We start from the raw sequence: 23,883 nt of genomic DNA, 5'->3' as shown, positions 1-23,883 counted from the left end.
CTGCCAGGTCTCTGAACCTCCTCTCTATAGGTTGTCTCATCTTCGTCGATGATTTAGGTCTACCACTGTCGTGTCAGCAAACTTGATAATGGTGTAGGGTGAGTAGTGGGTGAACAATGAGTACAGGAGGGGACTAAGCACGCACCTATGAGGGCCCCCGTGTTGGGGGTCAGCGTGGCGGATGTGTTGTTGCATACCCTCACCACCTGGGGGCGGCCCATCAGGCAGTCCAGGATCCAGTTGCAGAGGGAGGTGTTCAGTGTTCAGGGTCCTTAGCTTAGTGATGAGCTTGGAGAGCACCATGGTGTTGAATGCTGAGCTGTAGTCAATGAACAGCATTCTCACATTAGATGTAGGTGTTCCTTTTATCCAAGTGGGTAAAAGGGCAGTGTGGAGTGCAATAGAGATTTGGCCATCTGTAGATCTGTTGGGACAATAAGCGTTATTGCAGTGGGTCCAGGGTGTCTGGGATGATGGTGTTGATGTGAGCCATGACCAGCCTTTCAAAGTATTACATGGCTACAGATGTGAGTGCTACGGGGTGATAGTAATTTAGACAGGTTACCTTGGTGTTCTTGGGCAAAATGTACGTGAAAACACTTGCCAGCTGGTCAGCGCATGCTCTGAGTACGCATCCTGGTCATCCGTCTGGCCTATGGAGAGCGAGATCACACAGTCGTTCGAAACAGCTGGTGTTCTCACGCATGGTTCAGTGTTGCCCGTGGCTGGGTTTCACTTTGTAATCCATGATAGTTTGCAAGCCCCGCCACATCGGACGAGCGTCAGAGCCGGTGCAGTAGGATTCGATCTTAGTCCTGTATTGACGCTTTGCCTGTTTCACGGTCCGTCGAAAGGCGTAGCGGAATTTCTTATAAGCGTCCGGGTTAGCGCCCCGCTCCTTGAAAGTGGCAGCTCTAGCCTTTAGCTCCGTGCGGATGTTGTCTGGCTTCTTGTTGGGATATGTACTGTAGGTACGGTGCGGCGTCAATGTACTTATTAATGGATTCGGTGAATGATGTGGTAAACTCCTCAAGTTAGGTCCCGGAATATATTCCAGTCTGTGTTAGCGAAACAGTCCTGTAGCTTAGTATATAAACTCATACCGGTATATAACAACAGTTTTTTTCTACAAACGTTTGAGACACCACTTCAGCCACTTACTCTGTATCTTTAACAAACTGTATGTGTGAATAATTGATATATCTCTCCGTCTTCATTAAAGACTGCTCCATGAGGTTTTCACCTGGTGATATTCTAGCTGCACCCGAGCAAACTCAACAGGAGGACACAGTGAACATTACCAAGCGGTAAATACCTACAGCAATCAAAAGTTTCACTTCTGAGGGGAATGTACGTGTGTTTTTTGTCGGAGGGACCACACTTGCGCTAGCCTCCTCTTAGACATGTGAGCTCACCGCCTCTGTGTCAGACATTACTGATAGTCTGAGAGTCATGTTTGAAACCCAAGCCTGGTGTTTAGATCTGGTTTTCATTTGCACTGGAAAACAATGCAAAGCATTAGACAGACAGAAGCCTAAACAAGGCTGGCAAACTGCTGAGATCAGGATGAGGGAGCGGATGTGTGAAGCAGGGGTGTGTATGTGAAGCAGGGGTGTGTGTGTGAGAAGCAGGGGTGTGTGTGTGAAGCAGGGGTGTGTGTGTGAAGCAGGGGTGTGTGTGTGAAGCAGGGGTGTGTGTGTGAAGCAGGGGTGTGTGTGTGAAGCAGGGGTGTGTGTGTGAAGCAGGGGTGTCTGTGTGAAGCAGGAGTGTCTGTGTGAAGCAGGAGTGTCTGTGTGAAGCAGGAGTGTCTGTGTGAAGCAGGGGTGTGTGTGTGAAGCAGGGGTGTGTGTGTGAAGCAGGGGTGTGTGTGTGAAGCAGGGGTGTGTGTGTGAAGCAGGAGTGTGTGAAGTAGGGGTGTGTGTGTGAAGCAGGGGTGTGTGTGTGAAGTAGGGGTGTGTGTGTGAAGCAGGGGTGTGTGTGTGAAGCAGGGGTGTGTGTGTGAAGCAGGGGTGTGTGTGTGAAGCAGGGGTGTGTGTGTGTGAAGCAGGGGTGTGTGTGGAGCAGGGGTGTGTGTGAAGCAGGGGTGTGTGTGAAGCAGGGGTGTGTGTGAAGCAGGGGTGTGTGTGAAGCAGGGGTGTGTGTGAAGCAGGGGTGTGTGTGAAGCAGGGGTGTGTGAAGCAGGGGTGTGTGAAGCAGGGGTGTGTACTGCATACTAGAAACTACTGTACCAGTCTGAGTGCTACTGTATAGGTGAGTGTGTATGGGCCTATATAAGGTTGTGTGTGTGCTGTGTTCACCGTGGTCCAGGAGCCGTATCTCCACTGTGTGAAGAGCTGACCAGAGCTGTCAGGGCGGACAGTGCTGTGTTGAGGAGAGGCCCAGGGACACGGTGCCACCTCACAGTCCTGGCTGTCCCTGGGTCTGGATGCAGCGTTACACTCCCTGTCATCCACCGTGTCACCATACGCCCCTGACACACACCTCACAGCCCGCATCTGGTAACCATGGCCACACGTCACCGCACACTGCAACAACACACAGGAGAGACACACACAGGGTCAGACAGTAAAACCTTGGCTAGCAGATCTGTGATTACTTCAAGGAAGGAAGGATGGACGCAGTTTTAACTCAGAGTCTAGCCCAGCTAAGACCAGTCTAACTCAGTGTAATTGAAGCCTACTACCTCCCCAGATGCCAATCTTCTACCCCAGATCGCTGTGTGTGTGTGTGTGTGTGTGTGTTGAGTTGAGTTGGTGGAGGAAGTGCTGCAGTATACGTTTATTTGGGCAGTAGATTATATTACATAGGTATTAACAGACAGATCTATACCAGCTCTGTCAATAGAAGTAGCTGAGTATCCCGCCCGCCAACTCGTTCAGTTGAGTCAATGAATGGTCAAAGACATTCCTTCATTCACTAAATTGCTCATTCATTTATTTATTCAATATTTTCAAAATTCAAATCTCCAGACCGGGTGTGCATATAGTAGAGGTCTGAGTGGGTCTGAGTGGACCAGACATACCCGAGACACGACTTACAACCCAATCGGGTTCGGGTCTGAAATTCTAACTTTTCCTCGGGTCAGGGTTGGCTCCTGTTCGATTGTCATCAGGTCCCGGGGTCTATGTAATTACAGCTGAGTGGATCAAAATGGACCCAACCACAGCTCTGCATAGCCTACAGCATATTTATTTTACGCTAATAAGGTCAATTAATTGAGTTATAGAAGGCTTAGCCAACATATAAAGACTCGTTAACCAGAAGAGCAACTTGGCTGATAAACATTATTTTGTCACTTGGGTACAATTGGGTCTGGTCTAGGTCCAGTTAACCTCAGGCCAGGTCTGATTGCCCTTGGGTCCAACTTCTTGGACTCCTGAAGACCTCTAGCGTATAGACAGAGTATTGGACTAGCAGACTCACAAGGTGTGTGTGTGAGTGTGTGTGTGTGTGGCTCCTTCTAAGGCAGTGGGGAAACCTAACAGCCTGGTGAGTTATGGAGTGGTGTGCTCTGACTTGAGCTGCCATTTCCTCCCTAGCACTTTCACTCTGCCCTCATATCCTGTCGGAATAAATCTGACCCGACACACAGACAAACACCACCGACACACACTGGGAAAAGGGGATATACTGTATGTACAACCAGACATAAATAACACACACTATAATGTCACATACTCCAACATGAACTATTGCACTCCTATGCAAACACTAAGATTCAAACACAGACACACACCAATAATCAGATTCTGTCAGACACACACACACAGATCCATCTGGACTCACCGGTCCCCAGACTCCGACCTGCCAGGAGGCACACTCTGGCAGTTCACAGCTCCCGACAGCCGGGGGCTTAGCATTCGGGTCACAGAAGTGTTCGCTCAGCTTCTCCTCTCCTACCCCCATGCTACAGGACACCTGCCTGTGCCTCATCCCCTTCCCACACGTCACCAAGCACTGGGAGGGGACACAGAGGGAAAGATGGGGTGTAGGAGAAAGGTTAATAAAGTCAAGTTGGTCACAACAAAGAGCCACCGATTTTGAACGTTTGAAACGGTCCAAAAACGAAACAAAAAAAGACAAATGCACAGCACTGGCTCAAACTTGATGAGGCTCAAAGCTTCACCCTGAGTTGTTTCTGTTTTAACCCTGTAACCACGTGGAATTAACGGGTCAAAGATCGACGTTCATCCAATTACGGCAAATTCCGAAGTAAAACTATGAGATCAGGTTGAATAAAGTCTAAACTTGTTTGTGCGTATGAAGGGAGTGTGTGAGTGGGGAGGGTGATTGTGTGTGAAATGTGTGAAATGTTATCCTCAAAGTGTGTGTGTGCATGTTAGAGCAAATCTGTGTGTTTACATTGATATGCATATAGTTTATAAAGCGTGTATATACAGTATTTATGTGTGTGTTATTATGTGTGTATGAATGTTTACATAATGTGTGTTTATAGACGTGTTTATGTGTGTGCAGGCGCATGTGTGTTTGTGTGTCCTGTACCTCGCTCCACTCGCTGGCTGACCAGCCAGGGCAGGCCTGGTCGTTGCAGCTCTCGGTTACCAGTCTCAGGGAGTCACTACAGTCCCTGTCCACCAGTCTCCTCCCCAGGTTATTCATACAGTAGGAGTCCCTGGTACGAGCCCCGCGACCACACGTCTTCGAACACTGCCCACGTCACAACACGTTAGAATCAGCATGAGACTCACCATTCAACTTGTACTGCACCAAACGTATAACATACCCACATTTACCTCGAGTCTATATCATGTCCACTTATAGTAACACGGAAGTAAAAGTCAAGTAACATCTGTCTTGCATGAGGAGACGAGAAATGAAGAGGCTTTTTATCAAGACAATGTGCAATAGCATCACGTAGTGAAAACAAGTATTATAATCATCTTTCACTTAGATGATGTGTGTCTTTGACTGTAGTTTCCACTGACCTGGGACCAGGTGCTGTACTGCCAGCTCTTGAGCAGACAGTCGCCGTGGCAGGCCTCTCTGGCCTGTGGTTTGGGTAGGTCAGAACAGGCCCTCCCCTCCACCCTCTCACTCTGCCTCTTCAGCGAGCTGTACCTCATACACTGCACGTCCAGGGTCCGGTAGCCAGGGCCACACTTAGCAGAGCACTCACTCTTCCCTGCTATGTGCCACCTGCAACAGGCTATATGGATTAGTGTCTGTTTAACAGATATACTGTGAGTGTGTGTGTGTGTATCTACCTGAGTTCACAGTCAGTGTTACATGGCTCAGTGGCAGCGTTGGGACGGGGTAGAGGCTCACAGCGCTGGTCAGAAACCCCCAGGTGGTCACTCTTCCTCACACACGCTGCCTTGCGCCATCGCTCACCTATATGCACACACACACACACACAGATAAAAAAAGATATTCATTTACCATTTGAGAAATTGACCGAACCCATATGCATTTTGGTGCATAAACCCATTAGGTTGTCCACCCACGGTGCTCAGAATGACAGAAATCACATGTAGATTATGGTAATTCATCTCAACAAAACATGTAGATTTTGGTAATTAATCTCAACAGAACATGTAGATTATGTAAGGAAGTAGCCAATAAAACGTCATTAAACACCATTCTAAATAAATAAATAGCGCACCTGATAGCGGTTCCATATGTGACAGAGACGAAGGTCTCTGTTAGAAACTTAGAAAGAGGGGAGATCTAAAGATGCAACAACTAGGATGGGTTGTTAATATGACTAGGACTGTGCCTTTGGCTTCTGGACAATGACAGAAAGTTGATGTGAAATCCAATAGAACAGGAGAGAAATGGCATAGTGGTGAGTCCAATAGAGAAGTAAATAAATGTCCCAAAATTATATCATTACGCCTGTCTTTACAAAAAGAAAGGAAATCATTTAAAAAAAAAGACTTCACCAGAAAGCATGACTGACAAGCCACAGAGGAATCGAGGATCATTAGCTTCTTTCAAAAAAAAATAGCTGTGGACTGTTTCAAATCACAAGCTCGTAGACCTATGCCTATATGGGAAGCCCAAAATATGGGTAGTGGGCGAGGCAATAGGCTCAGTTGATGATTGAGTTGGGGCTGTCAGTGAAAAGCATCTAAAATATGTGTGAAGATAATGTGTCGAGTGTCATTTCAAATGTTGAGACAAGAAGAAGAGGAGGGGTGTTTGGTGAAGATAAAGGCGAGTCTCTCCCCAGTCATTCATTGTTTCATTGTATAAAAGTCGCCAGTAGTAAAAGTAGCGTTAATCCACATCATTTGGCTACATACATTTCTGTTAATGCATGTATTAATTACAGTAAATTACCGTTCTCATTCTCAGAGTGGAAACATTGTTTGCAGAGTTCACAACCTGCTAAACTTGTGAGAAACTAATTTTAGTTAATTTCATAACCATAATTTCCAAGATTTGTCTTCTTTTTTTTTTTATGATCTTTTGTTTGGAGTGCCTCGTGAGCATGTGTCTGGTTTCTCTCTCCTGAAAATGTTGAGTGAGCACCATAGCGCGGAAATGTAGGAAAGTGTTTTAACATCCATTGTGAATGATATATTAAAACTATAGTTCCTCACAGTAAGTCTTTCCAACAATCTCCTCCTCGATAATCACCAATCCTCTGTGTGAAAGAGCAATGGAAGTTATAGGCCGACTGCTGCATTGACCTATAGGCTACGAGCTCAATGCTCTCATTTCTTTAGCCACCAATGGATCACAGTGTTTCAAGAAAATGCACATATGAAAATCACAACTGGCACGAAGAATGGTAAAAATGGTAGGATAAATTAAGTAAGCTTCCCCAAACTTGAAACTCACGCACCGCCTATGAATTCTTTATAAAATAATTGCCTACACGTTTCCATGGTAGGATTTTGCCTAAAATCTACTTTGATGCAAGCCTCATAATATGAAATAAAACATTCAGATTTCCAACAATGAAGTATGTTTTCAAAATGCATCCTGCCTCCAGCTCACATTGTAAAGTGGTGCCTGTCGTCTTCACTTGAATGGTGAAAGGAACGTGCGCTTTAATTAGTTACGTAGAGGCTTTTAGTAACGTTAGAGGCTTTTAATCGTACACCAAAAAACAGTTTTTAAACACGCGGTTGGATTTAGAATCGTACACCAAAAAACAGTTTTTAAACACGCGGTTGGATTTAGAATCGTACACCAAAAACAGTTTTTAAACACGCGGTTGGATTTAGAATCGTACACCAAAAACCGTTTTTAAACACGCGATTGGATTTAGAATCGTACAAACAAATATGAACATGTATGTACTCACTACTGTACGTCGCTCTGAATCAGAGCATCTGAGAAATGTCAAAACACTTTAAAAAAAACATGTCGCTCAATGAATGGGCTGACGAAAACACGTTTTACTAAAGCAGCAACCAGCTGAGGCTCTGCAGGAGAAATCCGGCTCAAATGCTGTACGCGTGTGATAGTTGGGTTGGATGAATAAGATACATGACGACTAACAAAAATACACACAGGCCAATTTAATTCCACTAAATTATGCAAATTAGACCGATAAGCATAATGGCCAAATGTATTTCCATCTAGTGGTATTGCCATCAATTAATAAAAAGCATTATTTTGTAATGCAATTTAGTTTTCTACTGGACATTTTGGCTTGCAAAAGTTGTATTTAAAAATAAAATAGGACAACCCTGGTACACGCACACACAGGTAAACTTTGGATTAGATCCCATTTGACTAAAGGATCGACTGCCAAGGAACGCATTTCCCCCTCCTTTACATGTTCTGATCAACTTCCTGTCATTGGGTCCCAGACCAAATGGTCTTAGCCGGGCTGGGATCAAACCGTTTCAACTGGATCCTGCTAATGATGCTGTATGCTCTGAGGCAAAGGAAGTATCATCCCCTGCTTATAGGCTCAGGGGGTGGAAGGTGTACAGCAGGAGTCCACCTAGATTCAGCCGTGGTCTGATATTTCCTTGAGCGGATGGTCGGGGGGCCGGAACATAGTTATAGATAATTTTTACACTGCAGATCGACCACAAGAATGCCAAACAGATTTAGTATTGGTCAAAAACAGAATCATTTCAGACCTCGATAACATGGGATACGATTACGTGCCTCTCTATTTATGCATGGGATTACCTGGCAACAGATTTCCTAAATTAAAATCACATTGAGCTCATTTCCTGGTTATTTCACAGATTTTTATGTCCAAGAACATCAATAATGGTTTTGGCCCGCAGGCCGCCTAGATTAGATGAGTTTATTAGTCACATGCACAAGGTCGCAGATGTAATCGCAGGGTACAGTGAAACTCTTATGTGCCGAGATCCAACAGTGTAGGTAAAATGTTTTATAATAAAGTGAATGAGACAATAATAATATACACTGAGTGTACAAAACATTAAGAACACCTGCTCTTTCCATGACACAAACTGACCAGGGGAAAGCTGTGATCCCTTATTGATGTCACTTGTTAAAGCCACTTCAGTCAGTGTAGATGAAGGGGAGGAGACAAGTCATAGAAGGACTTTTAAGCCTTGAGACATTAGAGACATGGATTGTGAATGTGTGCCATTCAGGGAGAATGGGCAAGGCAAAATATTTAGGTGCCTTTGAACGGGGTATGGTAGTAGGTACCAGGTGCACTGGTTTGTGTCAAGAACTGCAACACTGCTGGGTTTTTCACGCTCAACAGTTTCTGCGTGTTTCAAGAATGGTCCACCACCCAAAGGACATCCAGCCAACTTGACACAACTGTGGGAAGCATTGGAGTCAACATAGGCCAGCATCCCTGTGGAACGCTTTCGACACCTTGTAGAGTCCATGCCCCGACAAATTGAGTCTGTTCTGAGGGCAGAAGTGGAGAGGGTGGTGCAACTCCTTAGGAAGGTGTTCTTAATGTTTTGTACACTCAGTGTTTACACATTTACAACTGTAGCAATAATAAATGTCCATTGGGGGGTGGGGGCAGGGTAAGTGTCCGTTGGGTGGGAGGCGGGATGTAGAATGTCTATCAGAGGAGCAGCAGGGGGGGAAGTGAAAAATGAATGAAACAATAGCACAACATAATAATATTTATTCTGTTGGGGAACCCTGATGTACTGGGATGTGATCAACCGGGTCAGCGCAGAGGGGCTACAAAGACACATGGCTAATTGGGTGGACGACTATGACCTTACCCTGACACATGCGGCTGCACTCCAGCCAGGAGCCCGAGGGGTCCCACACAAACTGTTCCCTGTGCTCCTCGATGGGGATGTTGAACGAGTAGCGCACGTCTGGGTTGTACAGGTTCCCCACACACAGAACCTAGGGCAACAATGAGAAAAATCTTTGACAATATAGAAGGAGAGATGGGGAAGGAGAGGGGGAGAGGGAGAGAGAGAAAGAGCAGAATGTGAGAAAGACGGAAACAAAGAGCGATAGAGACAGAGACAGACGTCAGCCTTGCCTGTAGGATGAGTTCCTCCTCAACACGTTCGGTGCAGTTGATGCGCTCCTCTTTGGTGTCTGAGCCGCTGTACTCAATGACGGTTCCCTTGAAGGTGATTTCCCTTTTGAACATGGCCACCACAAAGTTTCCATTCAGGAGAAAGTTAGAATGGCTGTCAGATAAAGCTGAAAGGAAACAAAAAGAGAAAAAATATATAAATATAAAATATAGCCTCAACACATTTGAGAAAAACTGCTTTCTTTGCAATTTACTCTGAGTCTTGTGGGTTTCAGGTTTGGACAATAGTTTGAGGGGGAAAGTAGTATAAACATTCATCGACTTCAAACCAATAATGTTCTGCAATGCCATTGTTGCATGGGGGTAAGTTAAAAAAAATGGTGGCTCCAAATTGCAGTAATTTGGAGCTAGACTGCGTGACTCTCCTTGCCAAATGACATTACAATGCTAACAAAGTAGCCTCCAAATCCAAACAATTACATAAAAACAAGCACAAACACAAACGCACACATGCTGAACCAACTCTGATGTACACATTAACAACCAAACACCAACTAGCGAACCCCTTCAACACACACACACAAACAAATGATGGTTCTGAGAAATACGCAGTAAACACAATGTAATTACAATGTGAGAGAGCCCATGTTGAAACAATGTGTGTGTGATTAGGTCTCCTGTGGTTCTCGAAAACCCTTTCAGTGATTAGCTTCGCTCACGGTTGGCCATGTGAACTATAATTTTCCTATGCTATGTTAGAAACGTCAATCATCGCTTGCGATCGGTTTTTCGAAACATATGGCCCTTATCTTTTAAATCAGTGAGAAATAATCTTTCAAATAAAAAAAAGATACACCTGTAGCAGATTTGAACAGATCCAAACTCTATGTGTGCCTCCAGTTGATGAACTACACTTCCTCCCCAGTTAGGCTCACACAGAGGTGTTCGGAGCACACTAATAATGCCGACGTCTTCCGTAAACAAGTGCTGTACGGTGGAGATATGGCCGTGTGGGAACCCTAACCCTATACAATATGTTTTTTTCAAACAATTATTTCAAGCTGATATGAAAGATATGTTCCATATGTTTCTAAAACTTGGACCGCAAGCGATGCGTGTCAAAGTTTAGATCAAGCGTCGGGGCTCATAACAAAAAGGCCCCCAGGAAGAAGATGCCTTCATCAATAGGCGTTAAAGGTAGTTCGCGTTTATGAATGGTCTAGGTCTCCAATAGGAATGGGTATTTTAAGTAATGTCATTCTTTCTGAAATGACAAGGTTTCTGGCGCGGAGAGAGATAAAAAGTAGCCACGCGGACTCGTGCTAGTTAGACAAACCTGTGGATGCCACAGGTTATCAACCATCCAACCTGGTAGTGTCTTTACTGCATCAAATCAATGTGAAGAAGCTAGCTAAAATAGCCATCTAGCTAGGCTAAATTATGCTATTTTGCTATGCTCCCCGTCCTTGTCTACAACAACTCCATTCAGATTAAACAACAGTCTACCCGTCGGTTGCTTGTTGTAGCATCCTCCTTCTCATTTAGCTAATTTAACCCGTAATTTTAATTCCATTTAGCTTTGATTAGAGACCTCCCACTTTACATTGCTTGCTACACACAGAGCCTTTGACTGTAGTGCCACGTTGATTGGCGGACAATAACAACAAGCTACACGTGTGAAACGTGTGAATGCTAAGGTAGGCTGTTGTCGCATTCCTCTGCCCAGGCGTTGCTGATGTATGCCAGATCTTACAATGTCTAGATAGGTATTTTACGTATCAACTAACCACATATGTGATAGCAATCTGGTGCCCAACGGCACAGTCAATGGCGTGGCATGCAAGCATTGGTTGACACATGCAACGTCTGAGCAGGGGGACGCGACATGTCAGATCTTACAACACCTGGATAGATGTTTTAAGTCTCAGTTTACCACATCATGTGTTATATCAATCAGTGAGTCGAAGACACAGTCAAATTATTTGAGGAATACATATTTATTTCAATAGGTAATGAAACATACTTAGTGTTAAAGTACACAATCAAGACTGCAAAGTGTGTATGTTTTTTTCCTTCGCTATCATAAAAACATCATAAAAACTACTCTCAAAATGTGGTTGTTTTATTAAATTAAGAATTTCAAACACACACACACACAACCATGGTCCATCTCATCCAGACCCTATGTACTTTCATCAGGCCTGGTTACACATGCCTCTAATTAGCACCTATTCTACAATCATTCATCATCCTCTCATTCTGCCACTCCGTTTTCTTTCCCAGCTAGCCCTTATGGCCTGACTATGTGGGCCCACACCCCGCCATGCTTCCTCCATATACATTCTGACTGGTATAAATGACCAGCGGTTTGGCATTAGTCCATACTTCCTCACCCCCTTCCTTACCTTGTACCTACAGCTGAGGTCGCTGGTGGGTAACCATGTTCTGACCAATGGCTGCCCTTTGATAGAGGAGGGGGAGAATCACATTGACCTATTGTATGGTGCACACCATTTAAAGGGGCAAAAATAAAAATCGCTATAAGCCTCTACAGTTAGAAATGATTTGTCATAAACTGGCTGTGAGTGAGTTGGCCTGGTGTGAGGCACAGTGGCTAACTAGTGACACCATCACACATAAGCACAGGGGACTGAGGTGACATCCAGAACAGTGATCACACACACACACACGCACATACACATACATACACACACACTCACCGAGGTAGTTGTCATCCTCCGGCTTCCCAGAGTAGCTGACCTGTTTGATATCAATGTTGGTGGCTCCTGCAGGGATCCGAACTACTGTGTTGTAACCTGGATGGAGAGAGAGAGAACGAAAGAGAAAGAGAGAGAACAAAAAGAGAGAGAGAAAGACAGAGAGCGATGTAGTTTACGGTGAGAAATCTAAGGGCAACCACAACAGTCCCAGTACTCCCAGTACTGAACAGAACAGTCACACCTTGATTTAATGGCTTCACTATGCTGTAGGATTCAGGATCTGTGATCTTCCATGGGAAGGGAAGGCGAGCTCTTACCTCTGGGATTAAAATGTCACACTTGGAAAAATAAGAGGAGCTCTCAAATAACCTGTAGAAGGTTAATTTCACTCACAGAGGCCCACCCGTGAAATAATATGTAATTACTCCCCGGCCCGGTCCGGCGATTGCCCTGTAATTTCCCTGGGTCTGTGTTCCATGGCAGGCCGACATGGGTAGAGGGAAGAGGAGAGGAGAGAGAGGAGAGGAGAGAAAAGAGGTGAACGGGAAGAGGGAGGAAGAGAGGGAAGAGGTGAACGGGAAGAGGGAGGAAGAGAGGGAAGAGGTGAACGGGAAGAGGGAGGAAGAGAGTAGGAAAAGAACAGGAGATAGAGTTGAAAGGGACAAAGAGAGAGGTGGAAAGAGGGGAGAGAACTAGGAGGATGGAGTTTGAAGACATATTGGAGTGAGGGGAGAGGAGAGGGGTTGGAAGAGAGAGCCGGATTAAAGAGAGGTGAGAGAGGGGGAGAAATGGAGAAGAGAGAGAACGGCATGGGCCACTCAGGGCTAGCACTACTAAAGGTTATCTCTCGTCACACCGACCAGCCGACTGGCCAATCACAACACTCCAACACACAGTTTACTCTGGTACCACAAGAAAAAAGTCTTACAGCATCAACCAAAACCAAAAGAAACTATTTAAAGCAGTTGATAAACAGCAATTGCTGGGGAAGGTTCATGACAAGTCAATTCAAACCCATTCACTTCAGTGCTAAAATCAAACAGCAGCATAAATGTCTCTTCTGTGCTGTTAGGATTTAAGTAGCATGTTAAATTCCCGCTCTAACTGGTGAAGACAGCTTAAGCACATAGGTACAAGGAGTAGGTGAACTGAGTAAACCGCAGACCAGGTCCCCCTTAGAGAAAGCCACAGCACCTCCACAGGCCCTCGAAGCCCCCGAAACAACCATTGACCACACATACAATCGAATGTAACCGCAGGGCGACCGCAGAATGTAAACACAGTCCTAAAGGAAAGACACCCCTGTGCACCCTGGGATAGCTGAGCCTGGCTGGAGAGAGGGAGGAGGGAGAGAGAGGGTGTGGTTACACATGCTTGGCCCAGGACTCCTCGGTACAGACACAAGCGGAGGAACGGACAGATAGAGACAAAGAGAAGCGAAGAACAAAACTAATATTGAGTAAACTTGACCGGAGCCACACCTATGGTAATTTATTTTGTCATTTATTTTGCTCAGGCTTGAAGGTGATTGGATATAATTAGCGATTGGCCTGGGATGAGATATCATACCAATCATGAGTTTGAGGGGGTCAGTTGGAGAACTTCCAGTGTTTACCTGGGCTTTCCACAGGTTTGGGGACTTTATCAGGATATCCGTTTTGCAAAGCATTGTCCCAAAGCAAAAAGGAAAAAAATAATAGCCTTCACAAGCATCCAAAAGTTATGTCATAATTCTGTGGTCATTTGTGCAGTATTCAAGTGTCAACTAGTTTATGGCAAGCGTATTGTATTTCACCTGTTCATCGACAATTGTTATTGTGAACAGTGTGCAATACCTTCTTAAGTATTTTGGAATACAGGGAAACAGAAGAAAGGCAGCCAGGCTTACCATACTCGGCGTCGTTGAAGGTCCCAGCGAGGGTTTTGCAGGAGGAGTTGTCCCCTCCACACACTCCACACTTGTCGTTCTTCGCCTTGGAGTTCAACACATGGTCACAGCCTGCTTGCTGTGGAAACGCCACAGAGACAAACCAATCAGACAGGCGGTCACACAGAGACGCACCAATCAGACATGGGGTCACACCAAGGGCTATCTCTGTCATCGGTAGTCACAAACCTGCACTAAAAATAGATGTTACCCTCAACCCGACATCTACAAAACTACAGCTTTCTCTTTGAGGAGGCAAAAATGGTCTGTGTGTGTGTGTGTGTGTGTGTGCGCGCGCACTCTGATACAGAAGGTCAGCATCAGCAACATGTCACAACATTATAAGCGATATGCTGATATAGACAGACACAGCTGAGAGAACATATAAGTGTGTAGCTGTGCTTGATACACAGTGTTGACGTAAGGGAGTACAGCTACCCGACAGAGGCCTTGAACGCAGATGTCGTAGGTGTCTGGGCCACATGGTGTGCCGTCGATGACGCGGTCCTTCAGCTGATAGTAGGCCATCGTCCCGGTAACCCGACAGAAAAGCTTGCACCGATCCTTCATTAGAACTACAGAGGAAGGAAAGATAGAAAGAATACTCCATAGTTAGTTTTTTCTTCTATGTGACATATTATAGTGAAACCCATAAAAACAACAGTATCTTACAGTATAAACCTACTGTTAGCAAGTCAACCATTTTTTAAATGTATTATCCACAATAATACCACTATTTACATTTTTGCTAGGGTCAGCAGTTAGCTTTGCTGAAATACCAACATTTCTATCAGTTATTTGGAAATATTCCACTCTGCTTGACAGCAATTTGGACTCTGTGCTCGGTCAGTTTGCTTGTTTAACATTGTATTGTGACAGCTTGAGGTCACTTCTTCGAAATCATCAACACTGCGCCAAAGCCCTGTCTCCTTGGCCAAACGGCATCTTGTCCAGCAGAGCCAGCCATCACAATAATTATAACAACGCATGAGGTATAGAAGAGGGAAGCTATCCAGGAGCATCATGTGGTAGTATTGAATGTTTCTATAGTGTTGATTACATTCATCCGTCTGTTCCTATCCAGACTATGCTAAGTGTTGAGGGAAGAACACACTGAAAGAATCTGCCTCTACGGAGTCAAAAGCAAACAGTAGAGTTAGTCTATTTACCAGGACAAGATGGGCATTGTGGGTATGGAGACAGAAGCACCAGAGACATGTTTTACTTATGTCATCCTGAAAAATATTGACTAATAATCCCTTTTAGCCCTCAATTAGGCATGGTGGACTTAACAGTTTGACAGTTTACTTAAACATGACAGTTTACTTAAATCCGGTTCAGTCTGGTTCTTTGAGATCTGTGAGGGGTCATCAAGAAGTGTCTATAGGGGTAGTATAGTATAATGGTACCACATAATGTTATCATGTAGTGCCTCCATTACAAACTATAACAGATGCCAAGGTGTTCTCATGGTTGAACTGCTAGTGCAGTGTGCACTAGCACAAATGACACATGGAGTTTTATATACAGTAGTGATTTTCAAGGACCCAAAGACGCTTTAAAATAGAGGGTACTCACTACCGCTGTACTTGGGCATCCAGCGGACGGTGGGAGGTAGACCGTTGATGTTGAAGTGCTTGCCGTCGAACTGAGAGCACTGCTCCTCGCGGAAGTCTCTTTGTCCTCTGGGACACGGCTCAGTGTTGCACGACCGGAACTTCATCCTTCGACCCACACAGAACCTTCCTCTGTTCCTGGGCCTGAAGAAACATTACGACAATAGAACTTGATTAAAACTTGACTGACGTTCACTTAGGGTTTGACTCTTTGATTGACATGTGTTTTGCCAAGTACGCAACTCAGGCTTTTTTTTGTGGCTTTTACTCAGGTGTAGTATTGTTTTGACTAATCAGAGGCCTGTTATTATTGCTTTGACTGGCTACTCCTGGTGTGTTTTGACTTTGTTTGGCTTAGTTAGACTAAGACTCAATCTTACTCAGGCTTGAAGGAGTCTGCTGTTGTGTTTGGACTGGTTACTCTAAGACTCCAACTCCGGGTTGTTGCAGTCTCCTGGTGTGTTGCACTAGTAGGAATAAGAGTCTTACTCAGGGTTGTTGCAGTCTCTGGAGGTGCTCCTGGTGCCTCCTCCACAGGTCCTGGAGCAGACACTGTAGGGTCCCCAGGGGCCCCACTCCCCATGGACCGGCCGCAGGTCCAGCTCCTTGTTCACACACTTCCCATGTCTGCAGTGCTGCACAGAGAAAGAGTACACTATATACACAGAAGTATGTGGACAACCCTTCAAATTAGTGGATTCGGCTATTTCAGCCCCACCCGTTGCAGACAGGTGAATGAAATCGTCACTGCCCTTCTAGAGCTGCCCCGGTCAACTGTAAGTGCTGTTATTGTAAAGTGGAAACGTCTAGGAGCAACAACACAGAACGAGACCACTGAGTGCTGAAATTTGTTTCCATGGCCGAGTAGCCGCACACAAGCCTAAGATCACCATGCGCAATGCCAAGCGTCAGCTGGAGAGGTGTAAAGCTCACCGCCATTTTACTCTGGAGCAGTGGAAAAGCGTTCTCTGGAGTGATGAATCACGCTTCACCATCTGGTAGGCCGACGGACAAATCTGGGTTTGGTGGATGCCAGGAGAACACTAACTGCCCCAATCCATAGCCAATTAAAAACGTTTGTTGGAGGAGGAATAATGGTCTTGGGCTGTTTTTCTTGGTTCGGGCTAGGTCCCTTAGTTCCAGTGAAGGAAAATCTTCATGCTACAGCATACAATGACATTCTAGATGATCCTGTGATTCCAACTTTGTGGCAACAGTTTGGGGAAGGCGCTTTCCTGTTTCAGCATGACAATGCCCCCGTGCACAAAGCGAGGTCCATACAGAAATGGTTTGTCGAGAGCGGTAGGGAAGAACTTGATTGGCCTGCACAGAGCCCTGACCTCAACCCAAAAGAACACCTTTGGGATGAATTGGAACGCCGACTGCAAGCCAGGCCTAATCGCCAAACATCAGTGCCTGACCTCACTAATGCTCGTGGCTGAATGGAAGCAAGTCCCCGCAGCAATGTTCCAACATCTAGTCGAAAGCCTTCCCAGAAGAGTGGAGGCTGTTATAGCAGCAAAGGAGGGACCAACTCCATATTAATGCCCATGTTTTTGGAATTAAATGTTCGACGAACAGGTGTCCACATACTTTTGGTCACGTAGTGTATAAGTGGAAGGTAAGATTTCCAATGTATTCCAATGCATTCGTGATGGACATATGGAAAAATAAACTTGAAGCTTGAATTTGAAACTTGAGACCACAAACACACACAGGGGATCATCTTAGAGAGTGTGACATCATCACTTATCCAAATCCCAACCAACACACCACAGTGCAAGAATGTCAACTCAGCTCTGGTTGGTGCAGAACCACATTTAGCGCAGGCAGCGATCACAGCTGGGAGTGTTGTCCCTCCTCCCCTTCCTTAATCCTCTGTTCAGATGTAAAACTATACCTTTAAAGAAACTAAGGGGGATGCTAAACCTACTATCATTTACCCAAGAGGAATGTTTCCAAGTTCCCCATGCAGCTGTGGCGATAGGGCCTGTCGGCTCCGGTTCAGCGCCTAGCCTGCTGTATGGGGAGGGATGAGGGGAGAGGAGGGGATGAGGGCAGTGCCAGTGAGTGGAACCAGAGCCAACAGCACTCTGCAGAGCTGCACACTGCAACACTTCCATGTTGTCAGCCTTTATTACATCATGGATTGACCGAGGGGGCAGCCAATAAAATCTTCAAATGCGTTTGACTGTTTCTTCTCAATGAGCTAAGCCAGGTCCTCTCCTGTTGAATTCCTTCTCTGCTGGTGTCACATGCCCCCCTCTCGTGTGGACAGCCAGATATTCCTCCAAACTATGTAAGGGGGCATCCCAAATGGCACCCTGTTCCCTAAATAGTTCCATAGGTATCTGGTCAACAGTAGGGCACTATGTAGGGAATAGGGTGCCATTTGGGATGCATCACGAGCCTGCCATTTCATCAGCAGCGCTGGAAATTGAAAGTCACCCTACCCTTACAGAAAAACCACATTCATTTTACATGTAATCCTATGTCAAGTTGATGTGATAACATGTGACAACATGTAAAAGCAACATGATACCATGAAGCTACACGTGAAAACATGATCTCAAGTGCTAATTCGATTTTCACATGACGTTTTCCACATTTGAAAATGCAATTCCACATGTGAGAGTTAGATTTTCACATGTGAAAGTGCGAATTCGATTTTCACAGGTGAACGTTTTTCACATGTGAAATTGAATGTGAATCTGCAATTCACGTGAGGTGAAAACATTATTCTCCTCACGTGAGAAGATTGTGTTAACATGTGAACTCTAAACTTAATACATGTGAACATATTGTTTCATATTTCATATGTTTCATATTGTGAACATGTGTTTATTTTGTTTTAACGTGGACATTTCGGCTCAACAGGTGAAAACAGCTATTTCACGTGACAATGCAATTTCACATGTGCTTTTTGTAAGGGAATGAAAGTGGTACGCTGTTCAGCTAAAATAGTGTAAACAGCTTTAAGCAATGACAATATGCTTACATTTGGCATGATGACAGTACTGACTTGTCAATATCATCCCACCTGGGATTTAACCTCACAGCTTCTTGATTTTGGGGTGTGCTGATCTTTTTGCTGCACCACAAAGTCTGTCCACATGGATTACCTTCAATACATTTCTGCACTTAGCAAAAGAGTGCCAACTGAACTGCTATTTTAGTTATCAGTTAATCTGACTCTTCTCTCATCATTCATTTAATTCACTTATTCACTTACAGAGATGCTTGTTCTAGGTCCCAAGAAACAAAGAGATCTTCTGTTGAATCTGACAATTAATCTTAATGGTTGTATAGTCGTCTCAAATAAAACTGTGAAGGACCTCTGCGTTACTCTGGACCCTGATCTCTCTTTTGAAGAACATATCAAGACTGTTTCAAGGACAGTTTTTTTTCCATCTACGTAACATTGCAAAAATCTGAAACTTTCTGTCCAAAAATGATGCAGAAAAATGAATCCATGCTTTTGTTACTTCTAGGTTACACTACTGCAATGCTCTACTTTCCGGCTACCCGGATAAAGCACTAAATAAACTTCAGTTAGTGCTAAATACATCTGCTAGAATCCTGACTAGAACCAAAAATGTTGATCATATTACTCCAGTGCTAGCCTCCCTACACTGGCTTCCTATTAAGGCAAGGGCTGATTTCAAGGTTTTACTGCTAACCTACAAAGCATTACATGGGCTTGCTCCTACCTATCTCTCTGATTTGGTCCTGCCGTACATACCTACGTACGCTATGGTCACAAGACGCAGGCCTCCTAATTGTCCCTAGAATTTCTAAGCAAACAGCTGGAGGCAGGACTTTCTCCTATAGAGCTCAATTTTTATGGAATGGTCTGCCTATCCATGTGAGAGACGCAAACTCGGTCTCAACCTTTAAGTCTTTACTGAAGACTCATCTCTTCAGTGGGTCATATGATTGAGTGTAGTTTGGCCCAGGAGTGTGAAGGTGAACGGAAAGGCTCTGGAGCAACGAACCGCCCTTGCTGTCTCTGCCTGGCCGGTTCCCCTCTTTCCACTGGGATTCTCTGCCTCTAACCCTATTACAGGGGTTGAGTCACTGGCTTACTGGTGCTCTTTCAGGCCGTCCCTAGGAGGGGTGTGTCACTTGAGTGGGTTGAGTCACTGATGTGATCTTCCTGTTTGGGTTGGCACCCCCCCTTGGGTTGTGCCGTGGCGGAGATCTTTGTGGGCTATACTCGGCCTTGTCTCAGGGTGGTAAGTTGGTGGTTATAAAGATATCCCTCTAGTGGTGTGGGGGCTGTGCTTTGGCAAAGTGGGTGGGGTTATATCCAATTTTCACATGTCAATTAAAATGTCACATGCAAAATGTTGAAATTTCACGTGAAATCATGTGGGTTTTCCCGTAAGGGTATGGACATATGGAGTGAGGAAAGGCTGTTTCATAATAAAACATAGGAGAGGAGGAAACAGTCAATGGATTTATCACAGTATGGCCTTACATATACTACCCATTCACATTGATTCATAACCTTTTTCTTATTTTTACACAAGCACACTGTGCATGAAGATAGTGTGGTATGAACTGATGAAATCCTGCATTTAAGCTGGGAATCGGGAAACCTACCGACCAACCCCTGCCAAGAAGAGGTAGACCTAACGGTGCTTTCATAAAGCAAACATGGCAGCCTATTTAGTTCTGTTAGTGTAACCAAATCTCTCTCTCCGTAGAGAAGATAGCAGGAGGGTCCTTTTCAGAGAAAGAATGTGGGACAAGACGGCGTCTGTCTGGGTGCACTGCGGCAGGCAGGCAGGCAGCCCGTTGTCTGGGCACACAGACACGGGGAGTGGTGGCGTGGTGGCGATAAGAGAAACTCTAGAGTTGTGATAACAGGGTAACAGAGCTCATTACTGGCTTGACATCAGGAGCGGTTTGCCTTTCTCCCCATTCAGACAGAAACCATGTGACCAGACCACAGCCCATTGGGCACACTCACCAAGGAGGCTGCTGTGCTGCTTTGAATGTACACAAACTGTCTTCGATGGTATGTAACATGTATAGATACAGTCCCATCTGCACGTTCATTTGTCATGCAGAAGGCCAGGAAGGAAAGCTCCTACGGCTAAATCTCCAATTTGCCTCAACTGTATACTTTTACAACTGAGCAAATTACATTTGACTTATTGTTCAAACTGCTCACCTGCTCCCCTATGGAACAGATGTTGTTTGACAGTATGAGACCCTGCATAGATGTGCATAATGACTCTATTAAGCCAGAGAGAATGTCAATCACAAGGGGTCCTCGTCAGGGGAACAGTGAGGTTGAGGTGTCCCTGTGTATGCCTGAGAATGAATGCGCTCTAAGCTGTGCCATGACCTGGGGTGAACACCTGTGGCTCTCCCTTCCATACCGCAGACACACACACATCCCGAATCTGGCACGGCCACTCCGACGAGGGCTATGGTGTAATACACTCTAAAGAGCAATGATGGAGTATAAGGAATATACATGATGACAGGCAGGTGTTAAAAAGCCCGGGGGGATGAACTAAACAAAACCACAAACATTTCCATAATTCAGACAAGTTTTGAGTAATGATCTGGCCTTTCTTATCCCCCCCACTCCTCAGCTCACCCTCAACATTCCACATGCTGGCCAATTTTGTAATGACATTAGCCAAATGAATTCCACAGCTATATTAGATTTGTTCTAAAGACACAAAGTGGAATGTGCTAAAAACGAACCACTCACACACATGAGTAGACGCAGAAATGGGTTCCACACAGTGCTAAGGCGAGGCAGGCCTTTCTTTGGGTTGAGAAAACACTGAACACTGAAACATCATAGGAAGTGGTATGAGAAACATCTGAAGCCCTCCCAATAGAGTTGATTGAACCAATGAAGAATCCTCCTAATATAACACAACACCAGAGAGCCAGGCAGAGCATGGTGGAGGGCTTACTGACACTAACCTTACCTAAACTCAGGTTACTGAGTGTCTCTCAACATCGTCTCAGCACGCCCCCCTCCCACCCAGAATGAGGATTGTCAGCCAAGACCTAAAAAGTGTAACCCCCCCCTTCTCATTGCACTATGTTCAACCGTGCACCTGGTGATTGAACGGGTTACCAGGTGCACATTTCGGGATGGCTCTTAATGCCTTCAGAGGGGTGCTGGAGGTCCATGGCCGGGTAGAGAGCACCCCCCACCCTGGCCCAGCCAATGAGGGGCACCCCTGGACATTTTGAAGGTTTTTCAAAAAATCATTTAAAAAAAAGGACAGTATGGTTGTGTGGGATAGGGGAGGACCACCACGGTGCTGCTGGGTAGTAAGACCTGAGCAACTGTCAAACACAAGGGTCTGTCAGATAGGACCAAAGCCCCTGTAAGCCTTTAAGGCATTCCACTCCCCTCTGGCGCTTCATGTTTACAACCGTTTTGTTTAGCTTGAAAAGTGTGTGTGTGTGAGTGTGTGTCTGTGTGTGTGAGAGAGGTGTGTGTGAGTGCGTGTGAGTGTGCTATATAGGCTCTGAAGCATCTGGGGCCCCATTGATTGTAATTAGCACGTCTCAGGGATGCACAAATACAGCCTTGGAAAACGCTGAGGTGAAAAGACCTCGGTAAAGCTGGCATAACCCTTTAGGGCTCTGGACCACAGTTTCCTCGACAGATTGTCAAAATGTGTCCTCAATTGGGAATGCAGTGAGACATTTGAAGGCCTTGTGAGAGAAACTTGCCCAGCTGTTGCTAGCATTTGTTTCAAATTAAGAATTTTCACACGCACACACGCACGCACGCACGCACACACACACACACACACACACACACACACACACACACACACACACACACACACACACACACACACACACACACACACACACACACACACACACACACGTTGTTGCTTAACAACGTTTAGTGAGGCTTCATGTTGTTGAGGAGGGAAAATGCTTAGCTAACAGCAAACCAAGTCTCAGCATCTGCTCTCCTCCAAGTTCAGCTGGCTGGTTAGAGGTTGCGCCCTGTAATTGCGAGGAAGTTGCTCGAGAGTACATCATTTCTCCCCAAGCCATACATCATCACAGGAATGAGAGGGCAGAGGGATTGATTTAAAAACCTCCCAGTCTTTAATTTTAACACAGCCATTTCCAAAAGGCATCACCTTTCATGTTCTGGTTCTCACAGCCCCGGGTTGGAGTTCAGACAGACAGACTGGCCAGCCACAGCAGGACATGATTTGTATGATTCTGTCCCTGACGGTCTGAACAGATCAGTACCACATCCATCTAGCTAGCTACCCCATCGCTCTACTCCTCAGACCCAAAACAGACTGGGTAGTGTGCTGCATATCAGGGGTCACTTCCAGATATAACACGATAGAGACCACCACCAGACCTCCATGGACGTGTTCAATCAGCAGCACAGTGTAAGCTAGCATGCATAGCCATGGGAAGATGTTTTGAGGATGGGGTGCTGGGGGGCGTTAGATGAAAATCCCATTTATTATCGGGGCATTGCATGCATTTTACGTATAATCACTTTAGCGTAGTGGCATACAGTTGAGCAGACCCGATTTTAGGATTTCCACACAAGGGGATATTTTTTTGCCTTTTATAAATGCATTTCATGCAATTCTACGTCATTTATATAATATTTTTTAATACCACACAAACGACCAAATGCAGGCTACTGTGAAACTCGCTATTCAGGTAAGACGTCATTTTAGAATTTTTTATATACTTATTTTTATTTATAATAATTTGTTTTATAAATATACTTATTGTATATCATTGTTATTATTGGAGGCCTATTTATTAATCCAAACCAGTTCTTTAAATATGCTAAATGTGTTTTGTTTCAATCTGTTGAGACATTTTCGTTGGCTTAATTAAGTTCGATCTGTAATTGTGTGCTCTGTATTTAGTTTAAGATGCGTCATAAGAAGGACTTTCATACAATGAATATTATTAGCCTATTGCTGTCATTTTTTGTGAAGGTTTAAACCAGTTTGCAAGTGTTTCGTTTCATTCTGTTGAATCATTTTTTGGGGGCCAAATTAACTTACAACTGTTGTGTTTGCCACGCTATAATATCCTGCTCTTATTTTTCCCAATAAACAATGACGACTTACTTTTGATATTACCCTAATACAGTTTAGAAACTTAGTTTGGTGAGGTGGCTAGTAGCCTATTATATTGCAGGCCTAT

General features: G+C 45.0%; 1 protein-coding gene across 2 annotated transcripts in view; it reads right to left on the bottom strand.

Moving 5' to 3' along the window:
* LOC110493669 (A disintegrin and metalloproteinase with thrombospondin motifs 20) overlaps positions 1 to 23,883 on the bottom strand; it is a 128,606-nt gene that overhangs the window by 47,288 nt on the left and 57,435 nt on the right. For both annotated transcript variants that reach the window (XM_036952909.1, XM_036952911.1), the window contains 12 exons: positions 16,183 to 16,328; positions 15,656 to 15,837; positions 14,516 to 14,652; positions 14,039 to 14,156; positions 12,151 to 12,246; positions 9,431 to 9,597; positions 9,159 to 9,288; positions 5,226 to 5,352; positions 4,947 to 5,157; positions 4,504 to 4,668; positions 3,787 to 3,957; positions 2,298 to 2,525 (listed from right to left, as the gene is read on the bottom strand). In XM_036952909.1, coding sequence (XP_036808804.1) covers positions 2,298 to 2,525; positions 3,787 to 3,957; positions 4,504 to 4,668; positions 4,947 to 5,157; positions 5,226 to 5,352; positions 9,159 to 9,288; positions 9,431 to 9,597; positions 12,151 to 12,246; positions 14,039 to 14,156; positions 14,516 to 14,652; positions 15,656 to 15,837; positions 16,183 to 16,328 — 1,878 coding nt within the window. The remainder of the gene's footprint in view (positions 1 to 2,297; positions 2,526 to 3,786; positions 3,958 to 4,503; positions 4,669 to 4,946; positions 5,158 to 5,225; positions 5,353 to 9,158; positions 9,289 to 9,430; positions 9,598 to 12,150; positions 12,247 to 14,038; positions 14,157 to 14,515; positions 14,653 to 15,655; positions 15,838 to 16,182; positions 16,329 to 23,883) is intronic.

This window comes from Oncorhynchus mykiss, chromosome 2, assembly GCF_013265735.2.
Source record: "Oncorhynchus mykiss isolate Arlee chromosome 2, USDA_OmykA_1.1, whole genome shotgun sequence".
Classification (NCBI taxonomy): Eukaryota; Metazoa; Chordata; class Actinopteri; order Salmoniformes; family Salmonidae; genus Oncorhynchus; species Oncorhynchus mykiss.
Note: the sequence above shows the minus strand (reverse complement) of the source record. Positions and strands in the feature narration are given on the sequence as shown.